The sequence below is a fragment of the Antrostomus carolinensis genome, unplaced genomic scaffold, assembly GCF_000700745.2.
Source record: "Antrostomus carolinensis isolate BGI_N321 unplaced genomic scaffold, ASM70074v2 scaffold13922, whole genome shotgun sequence".
NCBI lineage: Eukaryota > Metazoa > Chordata > Aves > Caprimulgiformes > Caprimulgidae > Antrostomus > Antrostomus carolinensis.
Genome location: NW_010299076.1, coordinates 76,632 through 95,953, shown reverse-complemented (window position 1 = coordinate 95,953; position 19,322 = coordinate 76,632). Strand labels below are relative to the sequence as shown.

The 19,322-nt window shown below is 37.1% G+C and overlaps 1 protein-coding gene across 1 annotated transcript in view; it reads left to right on the top strand.

Moving 5' to 3' along the window:
• The window catches only part of NCKAP5 (NCK associated protein 5), a 219,669-nt gene that overhangs the window by 125,244 nt on the left and 75,103 nt on the right, over window positions 1-19,322 (top strand). The window contains exons 6-7 of the mRNA XM_029083670.1: window positions 1,200-1,238; window positions 7,292-7,411. Coding sequence (XP_028939503.1) covers window positions 1,200-1,238; window positions 7,292-7,411 — 159 coding nt within the window. The remainder of the gene's footprint in view (window positions 1-1,199; window positions 1,239-7,291; window positions 7,412-19,322) is intronic.

Here is a 19,322-nt window from a genome sequence, read left to right as displayed (position 1 = left end):
TTTGGTTTCAGCCCGGGATCTGTTATGAGAGAACCACTGATGACATACCCGTGTTTGTATTTTTGTCACTGGAAGTGAAGGACTTCATGTTTTGTTAGTCCACTAGCGCAAGATCTCAGGGGGTGAGGAATATTTAAATTAATAAGCTAAACTGGCGTTTGGATATGCCAATTGGATATTCCATATCATATCACATCATGCTCAGTATATTAGTGAGGGGCTCTTCCTCTCTTGCTCTCTCTGACTTTCACTCGGGCTCTGGCTCTCCCAGGATTGCGGTTTCGGTTTGGGATTGTCACTCCTCCGGGATCGTTAACTGGGAACAGGCCGGGCTTGGTCGGAGGGTGGTGAGCAGTTGCCCTGGGTATCACTCATTTGCATATTTTGTTACTGTTATCATTATCACTACTATTTTAATATTAGTATTATTTTAAGGGGTTTTTATTTCTATTATTATTTTTTTCTTATCTCAACCTACGAGTCCCCTTATCCTTGCCCTCAATCCTCTCCCCTATCCCCTGGGGTTGGGGTGAAGTGGGTGAATACCTGTGTTGGCTGCTAGCCAAGGGCTAGCCCAGTGAAACTATCACAATTAGAAAGGATGTATGAGATAAATAACTTCAAAAATTCCCTGTTGAATATATAGTTCTGCTAATCGATGGTGTGTAATCTCATTCAAGTCAATTATGCTATGTGGTGTGAATGCCTTCCAACCACATTCTGATGACAGTCAGTACTTTAATTTTCTGTGGCATTTTATGGTTTCTGCTTGTCATGATAGATGTACCATTTTGTCAATACTGAATCAAGAAACAATTAAACTTCATGAAAACATTCAGGACTCCATCCTTGGCTGGTAAAAATCAGCTCTAGTGCATGCAGTCAATCCATGCTAATGCACACCAGCTGCATATAGGACTGTGAAATTTTAATCTAGTCCAAAGAAGAGATGACAGAAGTTAATGAGATGTCCATCATGTCATACTGCAATTGATACAATACACATTCGTTCATAATGAGGACTAGGACAGAAGTAGTTAACATGCATTTCATATATTCTTACTAGCATTACCTGATGAAAATACTAGAATTGGTGGTGGTTGTAGATGGAAAGTGGAGTGTAAAGCCATAAAAGAAGGTATTGTTATGCATAAACACACATGATAACATAATTAAACTTTTATATTTGTTTATTTCAGGTCGCTAATCAAGTTGTTCAGGCTCTACTGACTCAAAAGGTAAGTTGTGGTTTGGATATTATGGTATAACTTAAAGCTTGCAGAGGTTCATTGTTCATTTGAGAGATATATATTCTTACATAGTATACATTTTTTAAACAGTGTTCACACATTTAATTACCAAGGCTGCCACATGTCAGGCTCAAAGTCAAGTTTTTTGTAATCCAAGTGAATGAAAATCCTTGAGACTGTACATCTTTAAAGGCTTGATCATTTAGGACCCATATCCAGTTTTTATTGTTTATCTATATTGAGACAATAGCATCTGAAAATCCTTCCTCCAGATGGTGATTTTTCCATTCCCCATCCATAATGAGTTACGTGGCTCCCACAGTTCATTCCTGTGAAATGTAAAACAGATCAATTACAGTGCATGTCAATAGCTGGCACATTCACTCACGTTCAGTGGAAGGAATGACTTCCTAGTGTAGGCCTGTGCTTCCCTGGGTGAAAGAAATGCTCAGTGTATAGAACAGGGATTTGGCTACTTGGCTTGTGGGCTGGGGACCAGCAATATGGAATGTGTATTTTGTCTTAAAAAACCTTTTCATGCCCTCCTGTGTAAGTAACAGAAGTACTGCAGAGGCAAAATTCTTGCAAGGTGATGTTCAAGACCTCTACAGAGGTCTGTTCTGGATCAAGTCATGTCTGAATTTTCTTTTCACACTGCAAATGGTTGAATATGAAGTATGGTTGTTTCAGGTAAAACCAAGTGGGAGGAGTAAAATTAAAAATTAGCTTGCTAAAAGGAAGAAGTGATCTAGAAAAAGAGTAAGATTAAATAAAACAGAGAGAAAGCAAGATAATACATATAAGCGGAAATAATCAGATGCCTAGAGCAGGTGCCGAATAACTGGTAGGATGGTTCTGCAAAAAAGTGGTCTTTGAGTTGAACATGATTCCATTATGTCATTTTGTTAAGGGGAAAAAAAAAAAAGACAAACAAAATAAAAAGATCTATAATAATAAGCTATGAACCTTTCAATATTCATGAAATGATGCTTTGTGAAATCTAGACCACTTGATGAATGTGGCATTATTAAAATGCTTTGGATCATTTAACTTTAAAAAGACAAGTCTGAAAAAGATGTAAATATAGTCCTTTAGTGCAGATAGTGCAAAGAAGAATATAAACTGTTTTATCTACACTGAATGACAGGACAAGAAATAATGTTCTTAAAATGCAGCAAGAAACACCAAGTTAAGATAATCAAAAACCTCTGCCACACACCCAAAAGCTTTCTAGATGCAAATGTAGCAAAGTGCTGGAATAGATTTTGAGGACTGGCTCCAAAGCCTCCATTGTGGACATCATTCAGAAGAGCAGAACACCTATGCAGAGGGGGTGCACAGCAATGAGGGTGACAGCAGGGCAGGCAGGATGCTGAGCACCAAGTGTCGGGATCAGGGTCAGCTTCGGTCCTGCGTTCGCTGGGCAAGTCCATGGGGAGGAGGCAGGTCTGAGCGAAGCCAAGCCAGGGGGTCAGGACACAGCTCGGGATCAAGGAGGCAGGAGGCTGGGTGCAGGCGTAGCTACAAGGTGGCTGCTGCATGACTCAGATGTGAACAATATGACCTTGAACTCTGCCAAATAAACTTCTAAAAGTGGGGAGTGTGCCCTGACAGCAGGATAGACAAACATCTGCACCCATAACCATCTGCACCTAAGTGAATGGTAAAGAGGTACAGAAGGTTGCATATGGCCATCTGCACATCAGAGAGAAGACTGGATACCCTTCTCAGATCCTTACTGGGCAGATTTTTTGTGAATAAATTTTGTGACATTCTGGATATATTAGAAGTTGTACGGGGAGATGTTCTGACCCCATTAAGTCTGCTCTTGGATATCCTGCCCTGAAGACAGAGATGTCCAGGTGACGTACAGGTGCGTGATACAAGACTCTGGAGGGTGCAGTTGCCCATTATATAGATAACACATTCCCATGGCCCTGGTTAGCATCAGGAATCCAGAATAACGTTCCCAAAATCTCTTCACCCGACAGCTGTGACCACAAAACAGCCACGCAGCTGTTACCACAGGTTAGGGTTGAAAGTATCATTGTTCAATCCCATGGTTTTTTGATGCACAACAAAGCCTTTTACTCTAGAAGAGGGATTTTGCCTTACAGCCATCGGAAGTACTGTAGCTTGGAGGCGATTTGTGCAAACCACAACAAATGGGGAAGCTTGCACTGGTGCTGTCTGTGCTGTATTAGTCTTTGTGAACGCTGTATACACGTATGCTGTAAGGTCTGTGTATCATCTCAGGACTGCAGTCTGCACAGCTATTGCTGTAACACCTTTTAGAAACATAACTTCAGCAATTTAAAAAAAAAAAATCCCAAATTTGTGTTGAATGGAAATGGAGGTATTTTCTTGTATTAATACACACAAAAACCTCATCTGCATTTTGTAATATAAAACCATATGTGATTAAATATTTACCACAAGGTTAATCTCAATATATTAATCTCTAGTTTGGGAATATTATGGTTGTTTCCTAAATGAAGAGAGGAGCTTCCAGAGTCCCTTTGCAAAGACGTCACAGACGTTTTGATGACTGCATACTTTCCCAGTAATTAATCCTCCCAAACCCAGAGGAACCAAGGAGTTCATATGGATACAATAAAAACAGATTTGAATACATTTAATAAAGTGAGTTACTTAGTATTGATGGGATTTAACAGCTGCTTACCTATTACTGAGTAATAACAGCTAATTTAATATCCATAGAAAGAGGAAAGAGGGTACTTTTCTAAATGCTAATGAATATTAACTGTTACAGTGCTCCTGACACCATTCATACAAGTCCTTTTATAAGAAAAGACAGGAACACAATAGCATACAATAAAGAGGAAATTGGACTCCTCACAGCAGTCCCAAATAGGTAGATATCGGAATCCGAATAGCAACTAGTAAACAGATAAATCTAGCGTCGTGCAGCTAAGCAGTAAGACAGAGCCAGTCGTGCCACAGTGAGATAACTCACCTCTGGGGCGTAGTGAGACATGGAGAAAAGCTGAGAGCTTTCAGAAAATGGAGAGCAGTGATTTTGTACGGTAACGCACACTGCGTAGGCTTTGCTGTGAATTTGAAATTGTCCCTCAAGGACTAATTTTTGTTTAAATTAAGTACATGCTGTAATGTAACGAATAAAGCACTGTGTACTCGCCAGTGTGTGGAAACACTGTGATTCCACTGAGAGATTCTGGTGACACAAATTGAGTGAGCAAAGCTTGAGTGATTTATCAATGTCACTGAAACTTTGAAATGGAATTACAGTCTTAAATGTGCACTTTTCAAGTATATAATTTGTTACAATACATACAGAATTTCTCTAATATGAGAGGCTTTTTTTTTACTGTGACTATAGAGAAACTATATTAAATTGAGATTTGTGCCAAATTAGGCGCACACAGCAAAACTTCACAATTCTGTGTAGCAAAATTATATGGATTTTCTACCACTTACTAATAGAAAATTTTACCTCTGGGAAATTTAAGAAGTCAGAAAAACAACAAAATTATTTGAGACACATCTGTATGCTCTGATACTTACTGGAAGCATCCATTCTTTCTCCTTCCACCCAGAGACTTCTCATATCACATGTGATGATAGGAGTGCTGGGAACTGGATTTTTTAATTTTTTTTTTCCATGTAAGACCTGGACTAGCAGTGTGAAATTTGAGTTACACCCCTTAATGAAATTGTTTTGTGATCTATCTGTTCTTTGCATATTAACCTCCTCCACAGGAACGTATTCAGGAGAATGTTTTTTTACTCTGGGTTCTGTATGAAAGTTATTTCTTCATTTTCATCAATGAAAAAAACCAGTAAGTGAATTAAGTGCCAAAACAGAAAAAGCATCTTCAGAGGAAGAGCAGTGTATTTCTGGAACCTCTAATGAGGACACTGAATCCCATTTTGCAGAAGAGTGAGTCTCATACTGACAAGAAAAAGTAAGAGTAGAGGGATACTTGAGTTACTACTATAGTGAGAACATAGGAATACCTTAGATATTTGTGAGATTGCTGTCTTAATAGCTGGTCATTTTGCCCACAGGAGGGAAATTATATGCTTCAGACATTTTGTAGTTGAATTAATTAGTGATTTTAGGACTTCAGCTTTCTAAACTGACTTTATTTTACCAGAATACTGCTATCTTAATGTGCCTCATTTCTCCTCTGGACTGTGTGTGGCTTTACCATTGGCACAGTTTATAGCGTCTGGGTGGGTAATCTACTATCTTATATTTCACTTTTTACAGAAAGTCTGAAGTTTGAAACATAAATCTCACGGTTCTAAAACTGTAAGAGAGGAAGGTTTTGAGCAGAGACATTGCTATGATTTAAGTTTTTTCTACATTGTCAGTTTCTGTGAATCATTTTCCCTTTCAGTGCACTTAGTACTGTGTTGAAACGTTAAACACTGTTGTAGCAGCTAAGGCTCTGTTTTAAATTCTCTGATTACTCGTGAAAGGCAGATAATGATGGGTCTTGATGCTTGTATTTTCCTAGTAGAGATTGCCATGTTTAAAACCAGAGATAAGAGATCTCACTGACAGAAATCAAAGCTTTAGGGCTTTACAAAACATCAAACTCAAGATTTTTTGGGGCTCAAGTTGGAAGGCTCCAGCAACTTTGCTTGAACAGCCACTTGACAACCACCTAAATAAAATATTAAGAAACCATCAAGCGAAATAACTGCATTCATCCAGTAGTATCATAAAATCTGAAGTATACTATATGCATAAAAAGATGTTTACAATTTTCTGAAAGTCTCAAGATGAGCTTATTTTATTGTGTTCACCTTTTATAACCTCAGTGCTGGTTACAGTGGAGACTAGAGCAACTGTAGGCAAGACTTTAAGCTACATCTGACTACAGTTTCCTCCTATGAGTCGTTTTCTCATAAGGCTGGGTCATCATGTTGCTAATGGTATTGACAGGACAGCATATGGGGATCCAGAGGCCTGTTTCTCCACCTTCATATGGTGGAAAGTAGTATCAGTTAGGCAATACCACAGGGCAGCAACTGTCCTAAATTTAAAGGAATATGGGAAAGTATTTTTGAGATTTAAAAGGTTTTTTTAAATAAAGCTAGATATGGCTGCAGCTTATTATTTTTATATATGATCTTTATTAGGAGGTCACTCTTCCTGATTTATGAAGCTCTCACATCTCAAAATGGACAACTGCACAAATTATGCTGAAAGGTTGAGTGTCAGATTCTGCTCTCTCTCCAGAATTCTCTTTCTGATAGAAGCCTATATTCCTTCAAGTGGCCAGGAAAAGCAGGTCTTATGTTAAAGACAGATATTTCCTGTATCTGAAAGCCATAAATGGCTTGTTTGTGATGAGCCTGACTCAGCCTTGGCTAGAAGAGCTGCGCCTTTCAACCGTAATGTCCTGTGCCTTAAGACGCAGAGGTTTTACACTCTGCCTCTGCTTCTAATGGCCTGTTTTAAGGCTTTTTGGTACCTGGAAATGTTGGAAATGTCAGGCAGGATCACGTTACCGTATGTGTCTGCTGCATCAACATCTTACTATGGCCTAGCCAGCTCTACAGTGACAAGTTACGTGGGGAATATACAAACCATCCCCAGTATGCCAGCCAGCAATGCTGACTTGGTTATTCCAGAAAATGCAAGGAGGGGATCAGACTTCAGAAGAGTACCTTGAAGGCACAGTACCGCTTTGAACTTCTTCCTGGTTTGGTATAGCTTATGCTTATTACAATATTTATACTTTAATTTGTGCTTTCTTCTTTTTGTTGACTGCAAAATGAAGCACATTGCAAGCAAACTCACTTTTTATACTAACAGAAAACTCCAAAAGGATGTCTTAGGCAACTACTGTTTCTCGTTACAAGATTTTTTAAATTTTATCTTGTGATGATCAAGCAACCAAAGAAAATGAAGTAGCACGTTTTTCTGATTTGTACCATTTTAAAAGTTGTATATATATTTCTTGTCAGTATCTTATATTAGTTAGAGCTTTTTAAGTGCTTCTGTTGCCTGCTTTCTGATCTTCCTATTTTCCCTTGTGCTGCAGGATCTGAGGGAGGAATGTTTAAAGCTGAAAACAAGAGTTTTTGATTTGGAACAACAGAATCGAACATTAAGTGTGCTTTTCCAGCAAAGAGTCAAACCAGCTTCTGACCTCCTTCTTCAGGTAGGAAATGGCCTTTGCAGAAAGAAAGCTATGAGCTTTGTGTTTCTCACAATTATAAAATATTTTTCTTCTTTTTAAGGTCATGTCAATAGTTGGTAGATTTAATATATTAGAAGAATATCCCTTATCTATAATCTGATACCATTGAAACTGAAAGCCAGTGAGCTATGACTACATATTATGTTCAAATGTGAAGAAAGGAGCGCACCTGCAGAGTAACTTACTTTTGTAGGTGGTTCTTCACTGTGATAAATGGAATTATATGGGTTCATTATCCCTCTGCAGGGGAGAAGCTCAGATTCCTTAACATTCTGCTTGATGGTGAACAGTGTAATTTCCTGTGAGAAGACAGCCCATTTATTTAACTTTTGCCATATGTGTTACAAGGACCTAAGTATATCTTCACAGGATTAGAGTGATATTTTTTCCAATGTTTTATGGGAGGATATAGCTGAGAAACCAATTGACCCATCTCCTACTCCTTTGCTATTCTGAAATAATAAGAGATGTTTCAGTATCCCTTTTCATTTGCCAAAGTCCATTATTGTGAATTAATCCATTGCTTTGTCACTCTCTTGTAAAAGTAGAATTGCTTTGCAGAAGTTCCAACAAATCTGACCATGAGCTAGGACAACAGTAAATGAGGACTAATTAAAATGTGGCAGGTTTCTAACAATAGAGCAAATACTGGTTTTAGCAATATTCATTATTTCTTATTAGAGAAAAATTCATTCATTTTGGAGGAGAAATTGGGGTCTTGTCAGCTAGGTAAGTGATATTAAATGTGTATCTGATTTAAATCCTCTGATGCTGTGCATCTGTATCTCACAGTAAAATTTGGCCCTTGCACTGTTACTTGGCAGCTGAGGACTGCTCTAACGCTCATCAACTTGGGCTGTTTATTGAGGAAACATGGTCTGCTCACCAACTGGTGCTTAAAGGCAAGGGAATCCCCATGGTGAGGGCAAATAGCTATGCTTACTTACTGTGAAACTCTAAAGCACACGCAGAGTGGTGCCAGGTCACCATCCCAGGAACCTGGGTTCTTGCATTGGCCTCAGGTTCTTGTTCTGTCCCTGGATTTTGTGTTGATTTAAGTATTGCTAGGTCACGACCTCTTCTAATTTCTTCTCCCATGCCCTCTGCTTTCTTTCCTGTTTGTTCATCCTTCACAGACCCCTGTGTAGGACTGATTTAACTTTATCCATTCAGAGTTTCTGACACATCGGCCACAGCATAGACCATTATTTCTCATGTCTTCTGCTCTTTGACAGTCACATCACTTGCTCCTTCTTCCTGTTTCTTTCTTTCTTTCTTTTTCCAAACTCTCTGGCTCTAGTCTATGGTAGTATTTGGTTACATTGCACAGCAGCCATACTTTGCACATTCTTTATTAGACATATGACTCTTCTGCCCAATTCCTTGTGTGACAACAATAAAGCAGGGCTATTCCGGGAATGTTAGATAGCATCTGAAAAGTGGGATCAGTGCTTTGACTTGAGTTCCTTGAAACTGGATTGTGTCACTGCTGTGAAAGAAGTTGAAAGAGATGAACCTGCATCAAGTGGAAGAAATAATCAAATGATCTAGTAGGTTTTCCTGAGGGATTCAAACTATTTTACATCATTGTTCCTGCATAGTTTGGCAGAAACTAATGTGTATAGATTTCCCCCCCTCCCTATTCACTTGCTTTGTCTTTATTCGCTGAAGAAAAAAGAGAATTAAGATCATTCACTAAGTCTAGGTCTTCCAAACAGCAGCAAAGTTTGCTATTATGTCCCTGCACTTGCTATCAACAGATTTTAACCCCCTTGGGGAAAAAGCATGAGAAAACAAGTGCCAGTGTACATCAGAAAATAAAGAGCTTCTGTTAAAACACTTCATATGTCATTTTTACCAAAAAAAGAAGGCAGTAGATTTGTGAGATTTCAGAAATTTATTTGTCCTCTAACTTTACTCCAAAATTGAATAAATGCTGTGTAGTCTGTGATCTTGCAGTCTGAGATGTGAAATCTGAAGAAGGATGTTTCCTTAGGACTTAAATTAGACAAATATTGTTGTGTGCCTGCATAGAATTGAAGCACAATTTGGATTATGTCTTCTTAGAAAAACATACATCACAGATTTAGAGCAGTAGCTAAATATTTGTTTAACTGCAACTCTACAGAAGAGAACTAAATATGTGGTTAAGGACATTCCTGTTAAGTCATGATCCTAATCAAAGTGAATGGGCAAATACTGCTCACGGTGGGGTGAGTGTACATGGGGTTAATTTCACCTTTCCTGTACTGTCTAGTACAATACAGTTCAATTTTATTTACATGCTGATCTCATCCTAGGAATATTCACACTCAGTACAGTTAAAAATCTTGAAAAATGCGGCAGAAGAGGGTATAAGCTAAAAGTAAATAGTATTAGTTACTTTTTCTCCATATCGACTTCTGTGATTTGATTGTGTATTACCATCAAATTATTCTGCAATTGACATTAGAAAACTCTTGTATTTTTAAATTATTTTTAAGCTTATTTTTATACCATAAACATCCTTGACATCCTAGATTTCAACAGAAACATAGATTTCGGGGGAAAAAAAATATTTCAACATTACCCTTTTTTATATTTGATTTCAAGCAAATAATACATGATTCAGGTGTCTTCTTAGAAATTGGATCATTCACTTTTTTTTCAATGAAAAGGTTGGTACCAGTGCTTGGAATTTGACTGTATACTGTACTGATTGCACTGTGTTGTTTTTCCTCATGCTTGTTACACAGATCAAAAGAAAAACTGATTGCTACCAATTTAAGAAAAAAAAAACAAAAATCATGTAGTAAGATTTTCATGACTGCTTCAGGAATCCTTCACTCTAAAACTATTATTAAAGTATTACACTTTCATGCATTTACGAGAAGCATAAGTACTCATGACATTGAAGGGCCTAGTAGTATTTTAAATGAAATGCGCCTGCTTTCTTGAGGCATGTGATTATGTATATTGCCGTGTAAGTTCTTTGCTACTAGAAATTTTGGTGTGCTTACTGCTTGTAGGGAGAGTGACACAGAGGATATGTCACTTCTGTCATGAAAAGATTAAGTAATCCTGCTGCAAAATGTAAGGAGGAAATAGAGATAACTCAAGTTTGGGGTTTTTTTGTCACCTCTTTTGTGTTGTAGATGATTTTAAGAGCTACTCTATCTTTCTAGCTGAAGGGTGTGCTTTACAGAGCTGGTATTAGGGTAGATAAATAAAGCGGAGCCTGATCACGTATTTTTTTTTAAATTTTATTTTATTCAGTCAATCTCTCTTCTTAAAATTAGGAAACCTTGGAAAAGTGTTTCTGTCTCAGCACCATCTGAGGAAGAGCAATAGTTTCAGTTAAAATTAGCACAGAGGAGTAACTTCTACCCAAGCAGCCTTCATTTTCCTCAGTTAATGTGGTTGCTAAAAAGAGATTAAATTCTTCCTGTCGTAATAGGAGAGGTTTGGGAAAAGACAACCAGGAACTCCATTTTAGTGAGCCACCTGGTATTTCATCTGGCAGTGGGAGAAATAGTTAGGGATAATAGACTTAAGGTTTAAAATTGAGTAGAGAGAAACTGATTGGAAGTGAAAAGGGAAGTTTGTGCAGGTGATATACAGAAGGATGCTGAAGAGAGTGTACAAGAGTAAGAATAAGAGGCCTTAGATGAAAGTTAACACTTCTGCTTTGCCCATGGCCATGTGTAGCATCTGTGAGATATTTGTAAATGTAAATGTCAATATCACTATATTTCTGTCTTTGCCTTATTTTTTCTAAGTGATATGGTGTTTTCTTCAAAGAAACTTTGAACTACTAAAATCACCAAATTACAGAGTTTTTCTACTTCTTGTGTCTCACAGACTTATTTGATTTTATCAGTTATATAGACTGCTCAGTCTTGATACACAGAGCTTTTCACAGAGCTTTTCCTTCTAGGTAGTCTTCTTTTTCCACTTCTATCAGAAAATATAACTAATGACATTGAACCTGATTCTGATATTACATATCCTCCTTTTACAACAATGATAACTTGTGTAAAGTACCTGAGGATAACAGGAGTCAGGGTTTGCCTTCTATAGATATCGCACTAATTTGTTTATATTATATATCTCTGTTTGCATAAATTCAACATGTTTGTTAGCTGCATTCTTCCCATGGATGAAGACACTTGCTTTCACTTTTCACCCATAAGTTTGCTGTCACAATTTTTTTATAAAGTATGCAGGGAACTTTCAGTGAAATGTGTTAAAAAGTGGCAACTAGCAACATTTATTGAGTTGATTTATTTGATTAAATAAGTAATAAAATTTTCACAGTTGGAAAAGTATCAAATAATATTTTGAATCATAAGATTTACAGTATTTCTGATCCTAAACTATATTTTCATTGCTATTTTATTTCCATCATAAAAATTCTACTTTATCAACTCCAGAACAAAGCAGAGAGGACTCTTGAAGCATCTATTTTCTCTGGCTAAATTAGTTTCATTTATTACTCATGGATCATCCACATTGTTTAATTTTATGTCTAAAATTTTGTCTAGAATGCTACAGCACAGTCCACTGAATTCTCAGAAGGTTAATTTAAATAATAACTACTTTGTTATAACTGCATTGATATTAGCTCTTTTAATAACCTGACAACTAAGCTCTGACATATGAGATAGAGTGTAGCTGTACATACTTAGATGAGAACAGTTGTACAACTTAGCAGGAAGGGGTAAATTGCACCAATGACATTATTATATATGGGAAGAAAAAGAGGACAGTTAATTGCCCTAACACCTGACAAAAGGAGATGGAATATCTGGCCTCAGAGTCTGACCTCTGGTTCAGACATCGCTAGACATGATGATGTCTGAATGCAGAAGGTTAAAAGAGAAGTTGCATTGCTTTACAGCAATCAAATATGCAAAATATTTAAGCCTTTCAGAAAGTATCTGAGGGTTTGAAATTAGAACTGAAGATCATCACACACTGTTAGAAAACAGTTTGTCAGCAGTCCAAAGTATATTTAAATAACTGGATTGTTATATGCTGAGCAGCAGTGTAATTCCCATCTGATAGCAGTCAGCTACTACTCCTGCCTAATGCCTCTGGGCTCTTCAGAGAGCAGGCAGACTTGAGACCAAGATCAGCAAATTGTATTTGAAGTTTTGAAACTCCTGCAGCTGACCTGCTTATTTTCTCACTTCACAGTTTTTTCCTTCACATCCATCAGATTGTCAGGGTACTCTTATCTGCAAATCTTCTGAGAAGTTCCAGCTCCAGAACAAACTCTGTCCTTTCTTCTCAGTAAACAAATAAATATAAATCGGGTGTCACAGTATCAGTAGTGATATTTACTTACTCAGGAATCAGGACTGGTGGCTTGAAGGAGAAATTAAGTTCAGATCCGCTAGTTGTTTTAGAAAAGTGCTTAAAAGTTACAGCAATCTCAAGTCTGTGTCAACAGACAAAAAGGTAATCAGAAATTTAATACATGTTTGAGATATATTAAGTTTAAACTAGTACATTAAACTTTATCCAAGAATTATGTTGCCAGTACAGCACCTACTAAGAAGTGAGGTGGTGGTTTTTACACCATTTGCAGTTCTCAAAAGTTTTCAGGCCGTAGCCTTGCTGGAGTACTTTTTCCAGATCAAGTCTACCAAAGGTGCACAATTACTGTCGTGAAGATCCTGTCCCAAGAAAGAGCATTCAGTCTTGTAGCAGTCAGAAATTATAAGAATGCTTCTGTGTATAAGGAATCAAGATAGCAATCTAGTAAGGAACACTCAGAGTTTTTTGAGACTTCAAGAACAAATTAAAGGAACATTTCTTCATGTGAAGGTGCTGGTGTCATTATTTCCAGTCTTGCATTATCTCAGTAAACTGGTACTTACTTTCAGTTTCTGTCATGTCCTCACTCACCAGTAACCTCTGAGAAGAGAGACGTATAAAGCTTTGAATCTCTGTATTTCATCTCAACATAAATCATCAACATATAATATACATTATAAACCATATTTCTTACTTGCTTGCTTCCTTACTTATTTGCAGCTCCAAATATATGCTGAAGAAACATTACAGAAATGAAGTGTTTATGAGAGCCCACTGGTTAGATGAATGGGTGACCAAAGTCAGTGATGAGAGAAGGAAATAGCCCCCCTGAAGAAACTCCATTTAACCTCCCAAAGTTAAGCTGTACGACTTCTAGTTTTGAGTGAACAGCAGCAGCATAATACCTGAAAGAATTAGGCTGATATCTGATATCCAGACAGCTCTGGAAGGAGGCTTTGAGATAAGCAGGTTTTTGGAAGCACACTGCGAATCACTGGATGTCATCTGCAGCAATAGCTCTCTACAGGCCATCTCTAGTTACAGGGACTTACACTTGTGAGTAGGTAAATCACGGCCACAGTGTGTAGATCTCCAAGAACCTTTGTGGGATCTCTTGAGTGAAATGACTGAAGTGGCTTTTCTTGTTCCTTAAAAACACCAGTCTGTAACATGGGGGAATCCTGTCGTGCCCTTTTCTGAATAGGGAAACTATAAAACTTTCATTCTTAAAATAAAACATTTGCCAAAACTATTTGCTAGATCTAAATCCAATTCATGCTGATAAAGAAACATTACAAAACATTTTGTTATAGACTGTGGCATGATGTATGAGAGGAGAGGTACAGCATTGTCCCTCACAACATATAAAACTAAAGCAAACAAAGCTCAGCTAGAGGTTCAGTGGAGAACGGTGTTTTGTTGTGAGGGAGTTAGATCAACTGACCTGCTAGGTCTGCTCCATCTGTAGTTTGTGTTTTGGTGATCTCCCTTCCTGTCAGACTGTTGTCCCTTATTTCAGGAAAAAAAATTCTTAACAATTTACTCTCAAACAAAAAGTAAATACTAACTAAAGATCAGTAGGCATGTAGTTCTGATGAGAACGGTAATGCTTTTAAGAGAAAATTTCCATCAACTGATAGAATTTCATATGTCCAGGTACTTTAACTAGCCTTGAGAGGTTCCAAAGCAAAGCACTGAAAGGCTTTCTTGACAATTTGTGATACAATTTTGAATACATAGTTTGAAGGCATCAAATCTAAAAATGAGATTTTTCCATTATCCTAATGATAATAAGTTGCTACAGAGATACCAAAATTTAGTAAATCAAATGAGTGAATAGTCTTCAGGAAAGCCAAAAGTGACCTTTGGTGAAGTATTTATGAATGATTTTGACTGAGGAGAGCAATATTTTTAAGTTTTGAAGAAATATGTAGGCATTGTTCTGAAGACTAAAGACGTAAGCACGTGTCAAGAAAACTGTTGGGCTGTTCTGATGTGACAGGCCTTAACAACGAAAGTGAGGTTTTGCTGCCTATTTTTTAGACAAAAATATGCAACTGCTTCTGGGAGCTATAGATTTCTCTTTATTCTATGCATAGATTTTTATGATCAGTGGTGATACACATGATGGCAGGCATCCAATACGGCATTTGAAACCCTAAGCAAGTATGTAGGCAGACTCATTAAGTACAAGAATGTTTTTCATGATTTTTCCTATTATTGTGTAAATTCAGTATGGGAATAAATTTAAGAAAAAAGAAAGGCATTCCACAGTACCAAATAGTATTGCTGTATTCCTTTCCAAACCTGCCCTGTGCTTCCAAGTTCTAATAAGCATTAAAAAGATAAGCTTTTTTATTCCATGCAGTTATATTTAACCTATACCAATGCTTAACCTGTTAGATGCTGGTTTAACCTCCTGTTTGCTGAATGTATTAGCAACTTAGTGTGTACATCCCTGCATAAATGGTCAAGTGTCTAAGTGTAGAGACTGGTTAGAGGCAGCCTTTATTCTAGGTTGTGAACTTTGTGAAAATTCTGTGATTTACTCATGTGTTTATGTTTTGTGTGACCAGCAGATCCATTTTTTTGTCTGCTATGTTTCTGGTTTTGAAGTTTCCAATTTATATATTATATATATATATATATTTGGTGTATTTAAGTCAAGAGTCATTCATTCAGGTTTAATTTCTAAATGGAAAAGTCTTTCTCACTGACATACTGATAGGAAAAATTAGCATGGATTTGTTCTAATGTTATTAGAGTATGTGATGTGGTAAGTACAAGCTGCGTGTTGCATACAGAAGTGTAGGTTCATGTCATCAGGTCAACTTCTAAAGCCTCCTCATTTTGGATTTCACGGTGGAATAAAATAGTAGCCACTGCAAGCCCCGCTTAAATACAATATACACAAACAACAGGTGTGCTAGATAATTGTTTTCTCATCATGGTGCATATTTCACACTCCATAACTCCTAAATGAAATACCAAAAGAATACATAAAATTGAATGATTCAAAGATTTAGGGGGCTGCTTCTTGTTGTGGTAAAGTGGGAATCTATTGAAATTCTAAAGCAGTATAGAAATATAGCAATTATTATTACAAATGTGTCTTTTTATTCTTAGTGCACTAATGGCACTAAGTATCTAGTTTATTTTTGTTTCCTTAAGACTTTGAAACTTAAATGAAGGATAACTGCAAAAGAATGTGTATTTGAAACAAATAACAGTAGAGAAAGGTTTAATTTCATCTGTTGTTACACTCAATGCATCTAAAACTTCATTTATGTTTTACTTTATAACTGTGGTTTTGTTACTTTTATTTAAGTGTAGTGACACTTTGCAAACATGAAGCAATATGGAATTATGGCTTTTACTTAAAAATATGTGTGTCAGTAAGTACTCTACTTGGTAACATTTAAGCTGTTCAGATTATATCAGGTCAGTGTAATTTGCTAGTAATTTTAAATTATACATTCCATCAAATGAATCAAACTAACATTATGCTAAATGATTTATAGCACATAAGATTACTCAATAGGTATTTTCTGTTGCCATCTGTTATGAAAAAATTAATTTTCCTGTGATATTTATGTTTTGTATACTTTTCTGGATACTGCACATAGAAGAAAAGGGTGGTAATTAGAATAAAATGCTATTCATAATTAATCATGAAACACCTACTGAACCAACCCCATCTTTTAGTATTGAATTTTACTAATGCTCTCCTTTGTCTCCCAAATGACCTATCTTCTTTAATGATGGTTTGGATACTGGTACGATTCAAATCCTCATCCAAAGGCCATGACACTATTGACTAAATCTCTGTTGACTTCGCTGAGAATGTGAAATATTGTATTGCAAGATAAAATCAGCACGTAGGTGCTCAATGAAACTGAAGAGTCCATTAGTGCCTTAACTCTTAAATTACCATCTGAGTATCTCTCTTGATAAGGACAAGCTAAAAGGAAAAGTTACCTTTGTCATTAAATCTTTAACAATGTGGTATTGACAGACTTGAGTCTTTCTGTATTTTTAGCATTTTTAGATTGCATCCATGCTCGTTTATTCCTCTGGCTGGGACCAAGCTGTGTTTCATTAGTCACTAAGTGATGTCTGGGTGCAGGGAGGAGCAGTGATTTGCCTTTGTCCTGTGTGCATTACAAGGGCATCTTCAACATTATGAGTTAAAACTCCATCTTACTGCATTACAAGTCTGGAAACCAGACTGCCAAAGTAATGGCATCTTGAATTAATATCAGTGCTTTAAAAATCTCAAATATACACCCACTCTTCAGTTCATCTTTGTGGTACACAATTTCAGAGATCAACTACTTAATTTTGTAGTGTTTTGATCCTAAATTATTATATTCAGTCATATTTTAAAAGCAGAAATGCTTGATCTGTCCTGTTACTTAGTCTTAACTCCATTTTTTTCTCTAAACAAATATTGTGTACTTTTCCTGTACAGTAAACACAGGCACAGGCACAGCTCTAGGAACAATTATTATGGATTATAGATACTGTAAGTGTGAACATGATTCAAAGATTAGCACTGTATTTTAGAGGCTCACTTTAATTTATTCCACTAAATTATCCTTAGGAGATCTTGACAATAATTAGAAACTACTTCTCACCTCTGTAGCCAGTCTTCACCAGTTCATGGAGGAATAACAAATGGAATTAACCTTTAATTTAGGTCTTTAGGTCCTTTGTGCACACGGGACCAGACTTGCAGGTGTTCAGGCATTGTGCTGAGCTCTTGTAAAGATGTGGCTACTCATTTGGTGCCGCACTGGGAGCTGATCCCTTTTGAAATTCCTGTATACTACCTCCTAAGTCCTCCTTTTGTCTACCATGAAACAACGATCAATTCACAAAGGCATTGATTCCTAATCAAATGGTGGCACTGCTTCTTCTGAGCACAGACAGGTGCCAAAAGTGTCTGGAGCTATCGGCCATCTATGCTGGAGGTAAAGTGTAGTTGGTGCACCCTCCTTGTTGGTACCAGCACTGGCTCTCCCAGCTCACCTGTGTTTCAACCTTGCTCAGATTTCTTGCCTTGCACGGCCAGGCTGATTGCAAAATCCTTCTGCGGTTTCTCACCGCTCCAGAGTAGGTTGGTGGAATTACAGAGGTCTGAAGGCAGGATTTGAGATGCTTATTCACATCATCAGCTCTACTCTGTCCTGCACACAAGCCCCGTGATTTTTGTATATCAGAAGAAATATTGCAGAACTTGAACTACCATTTGGAGATCTCATGGTCAGATCTGAGACTTTCAAAAATGAAATACCACAACACATGCACAGTGTGACCCTATAGAAGCTCTATTTCTGAAAAGCAGAAAAAGTTTGGGAAGTTTATGGGACTATTCCTGAGTGGGCAGAAATTCTTTTAATTTCAGTACAAGAAGCGGAGCCAATAGTTCTTACCACCTGGGAATCTGCCCACTTATTCTTTCTAAACCATACCTCAAGTAAGTGCTTTGAGGAAAAAGGGTAGAATAAAGTACCTTGTATCCAGGTATTAAAAAAAAACTTCTTAAAAAGTCTCTCCTTATTTGAAATTATTCTGTCAGAGCCAAAACCAGTGCATTAGAGTGGAGAGAAAATACGTAACTAATAACTTAAACTAATTATAAAAAATATTTCTTGAAATCCTCCTCCTACTTTTAAACTCCATTCAGTCCATCTGATATTTCAACAGTATTACACACACAAAAAAGGGGGGGAAGTGGAGGGATGGAGAAACCTTTTAAATGCATAATACTGGGGCAAGGAGAATATGGCTTGTTCAACATTAACCTTGACAAATTCATGCTCTTGTCATTTAAATGAATGAACCTTTCCAGTGTCGAGCTTGCTGAACCTTTGAAACCCCAGTGAGGAAGGACTGTAAAAATGATGCTCATCTCTCTCAAATTATTTTTCTGAGTAAATGAATGATTTCAGTGAAATCCAAACAAGGATGAATCTGCCCACTTGAATCACTTGCTCACAGCCAATGAACTTCCATGTGAAACAGCGCTTACCCTCCCCAGTTGCCATGTATTGATCTAAAACATCTTTCCTGAGCCTTCTCTCTCCTTTTCCTCCTACAGGCAAAAGGTTAGAGTTAGATAATAGTATTAATTTTCCAGACATCTGCACATGTTTTAATAGCCTGTAGAAGGTTTGAAATGGTTTCTGTTTGACCACCACAGGGCTAAAATGCCATTAAGACTTAGATTGTAGCAATACATAACAATCATAGCCCCGTAGTTCAACCTGGCAATAAAAGAACTAATTTATTTTATCGAAGATTTAAATTAATGTGATGAACTCCTCTCTCAACAGGAGCTGTAGTACCACTCTTAGAAAAATACCATGGCCCTGCATATTTTCAAAACCAGATTAAACACATGCAACAAACCTTGTGCATGTATGTTGTGTGTATTTTTTGAGTGTTTACATGTGTGTTTGTGTGTTCACATAATACTACTGACCATTCCTGAGACTATTTTGTTTTTTTCTGTCATATCTTCATTCTTAGCCTCATTTTTTCTATCATCTGACTCATAAACTCAGCA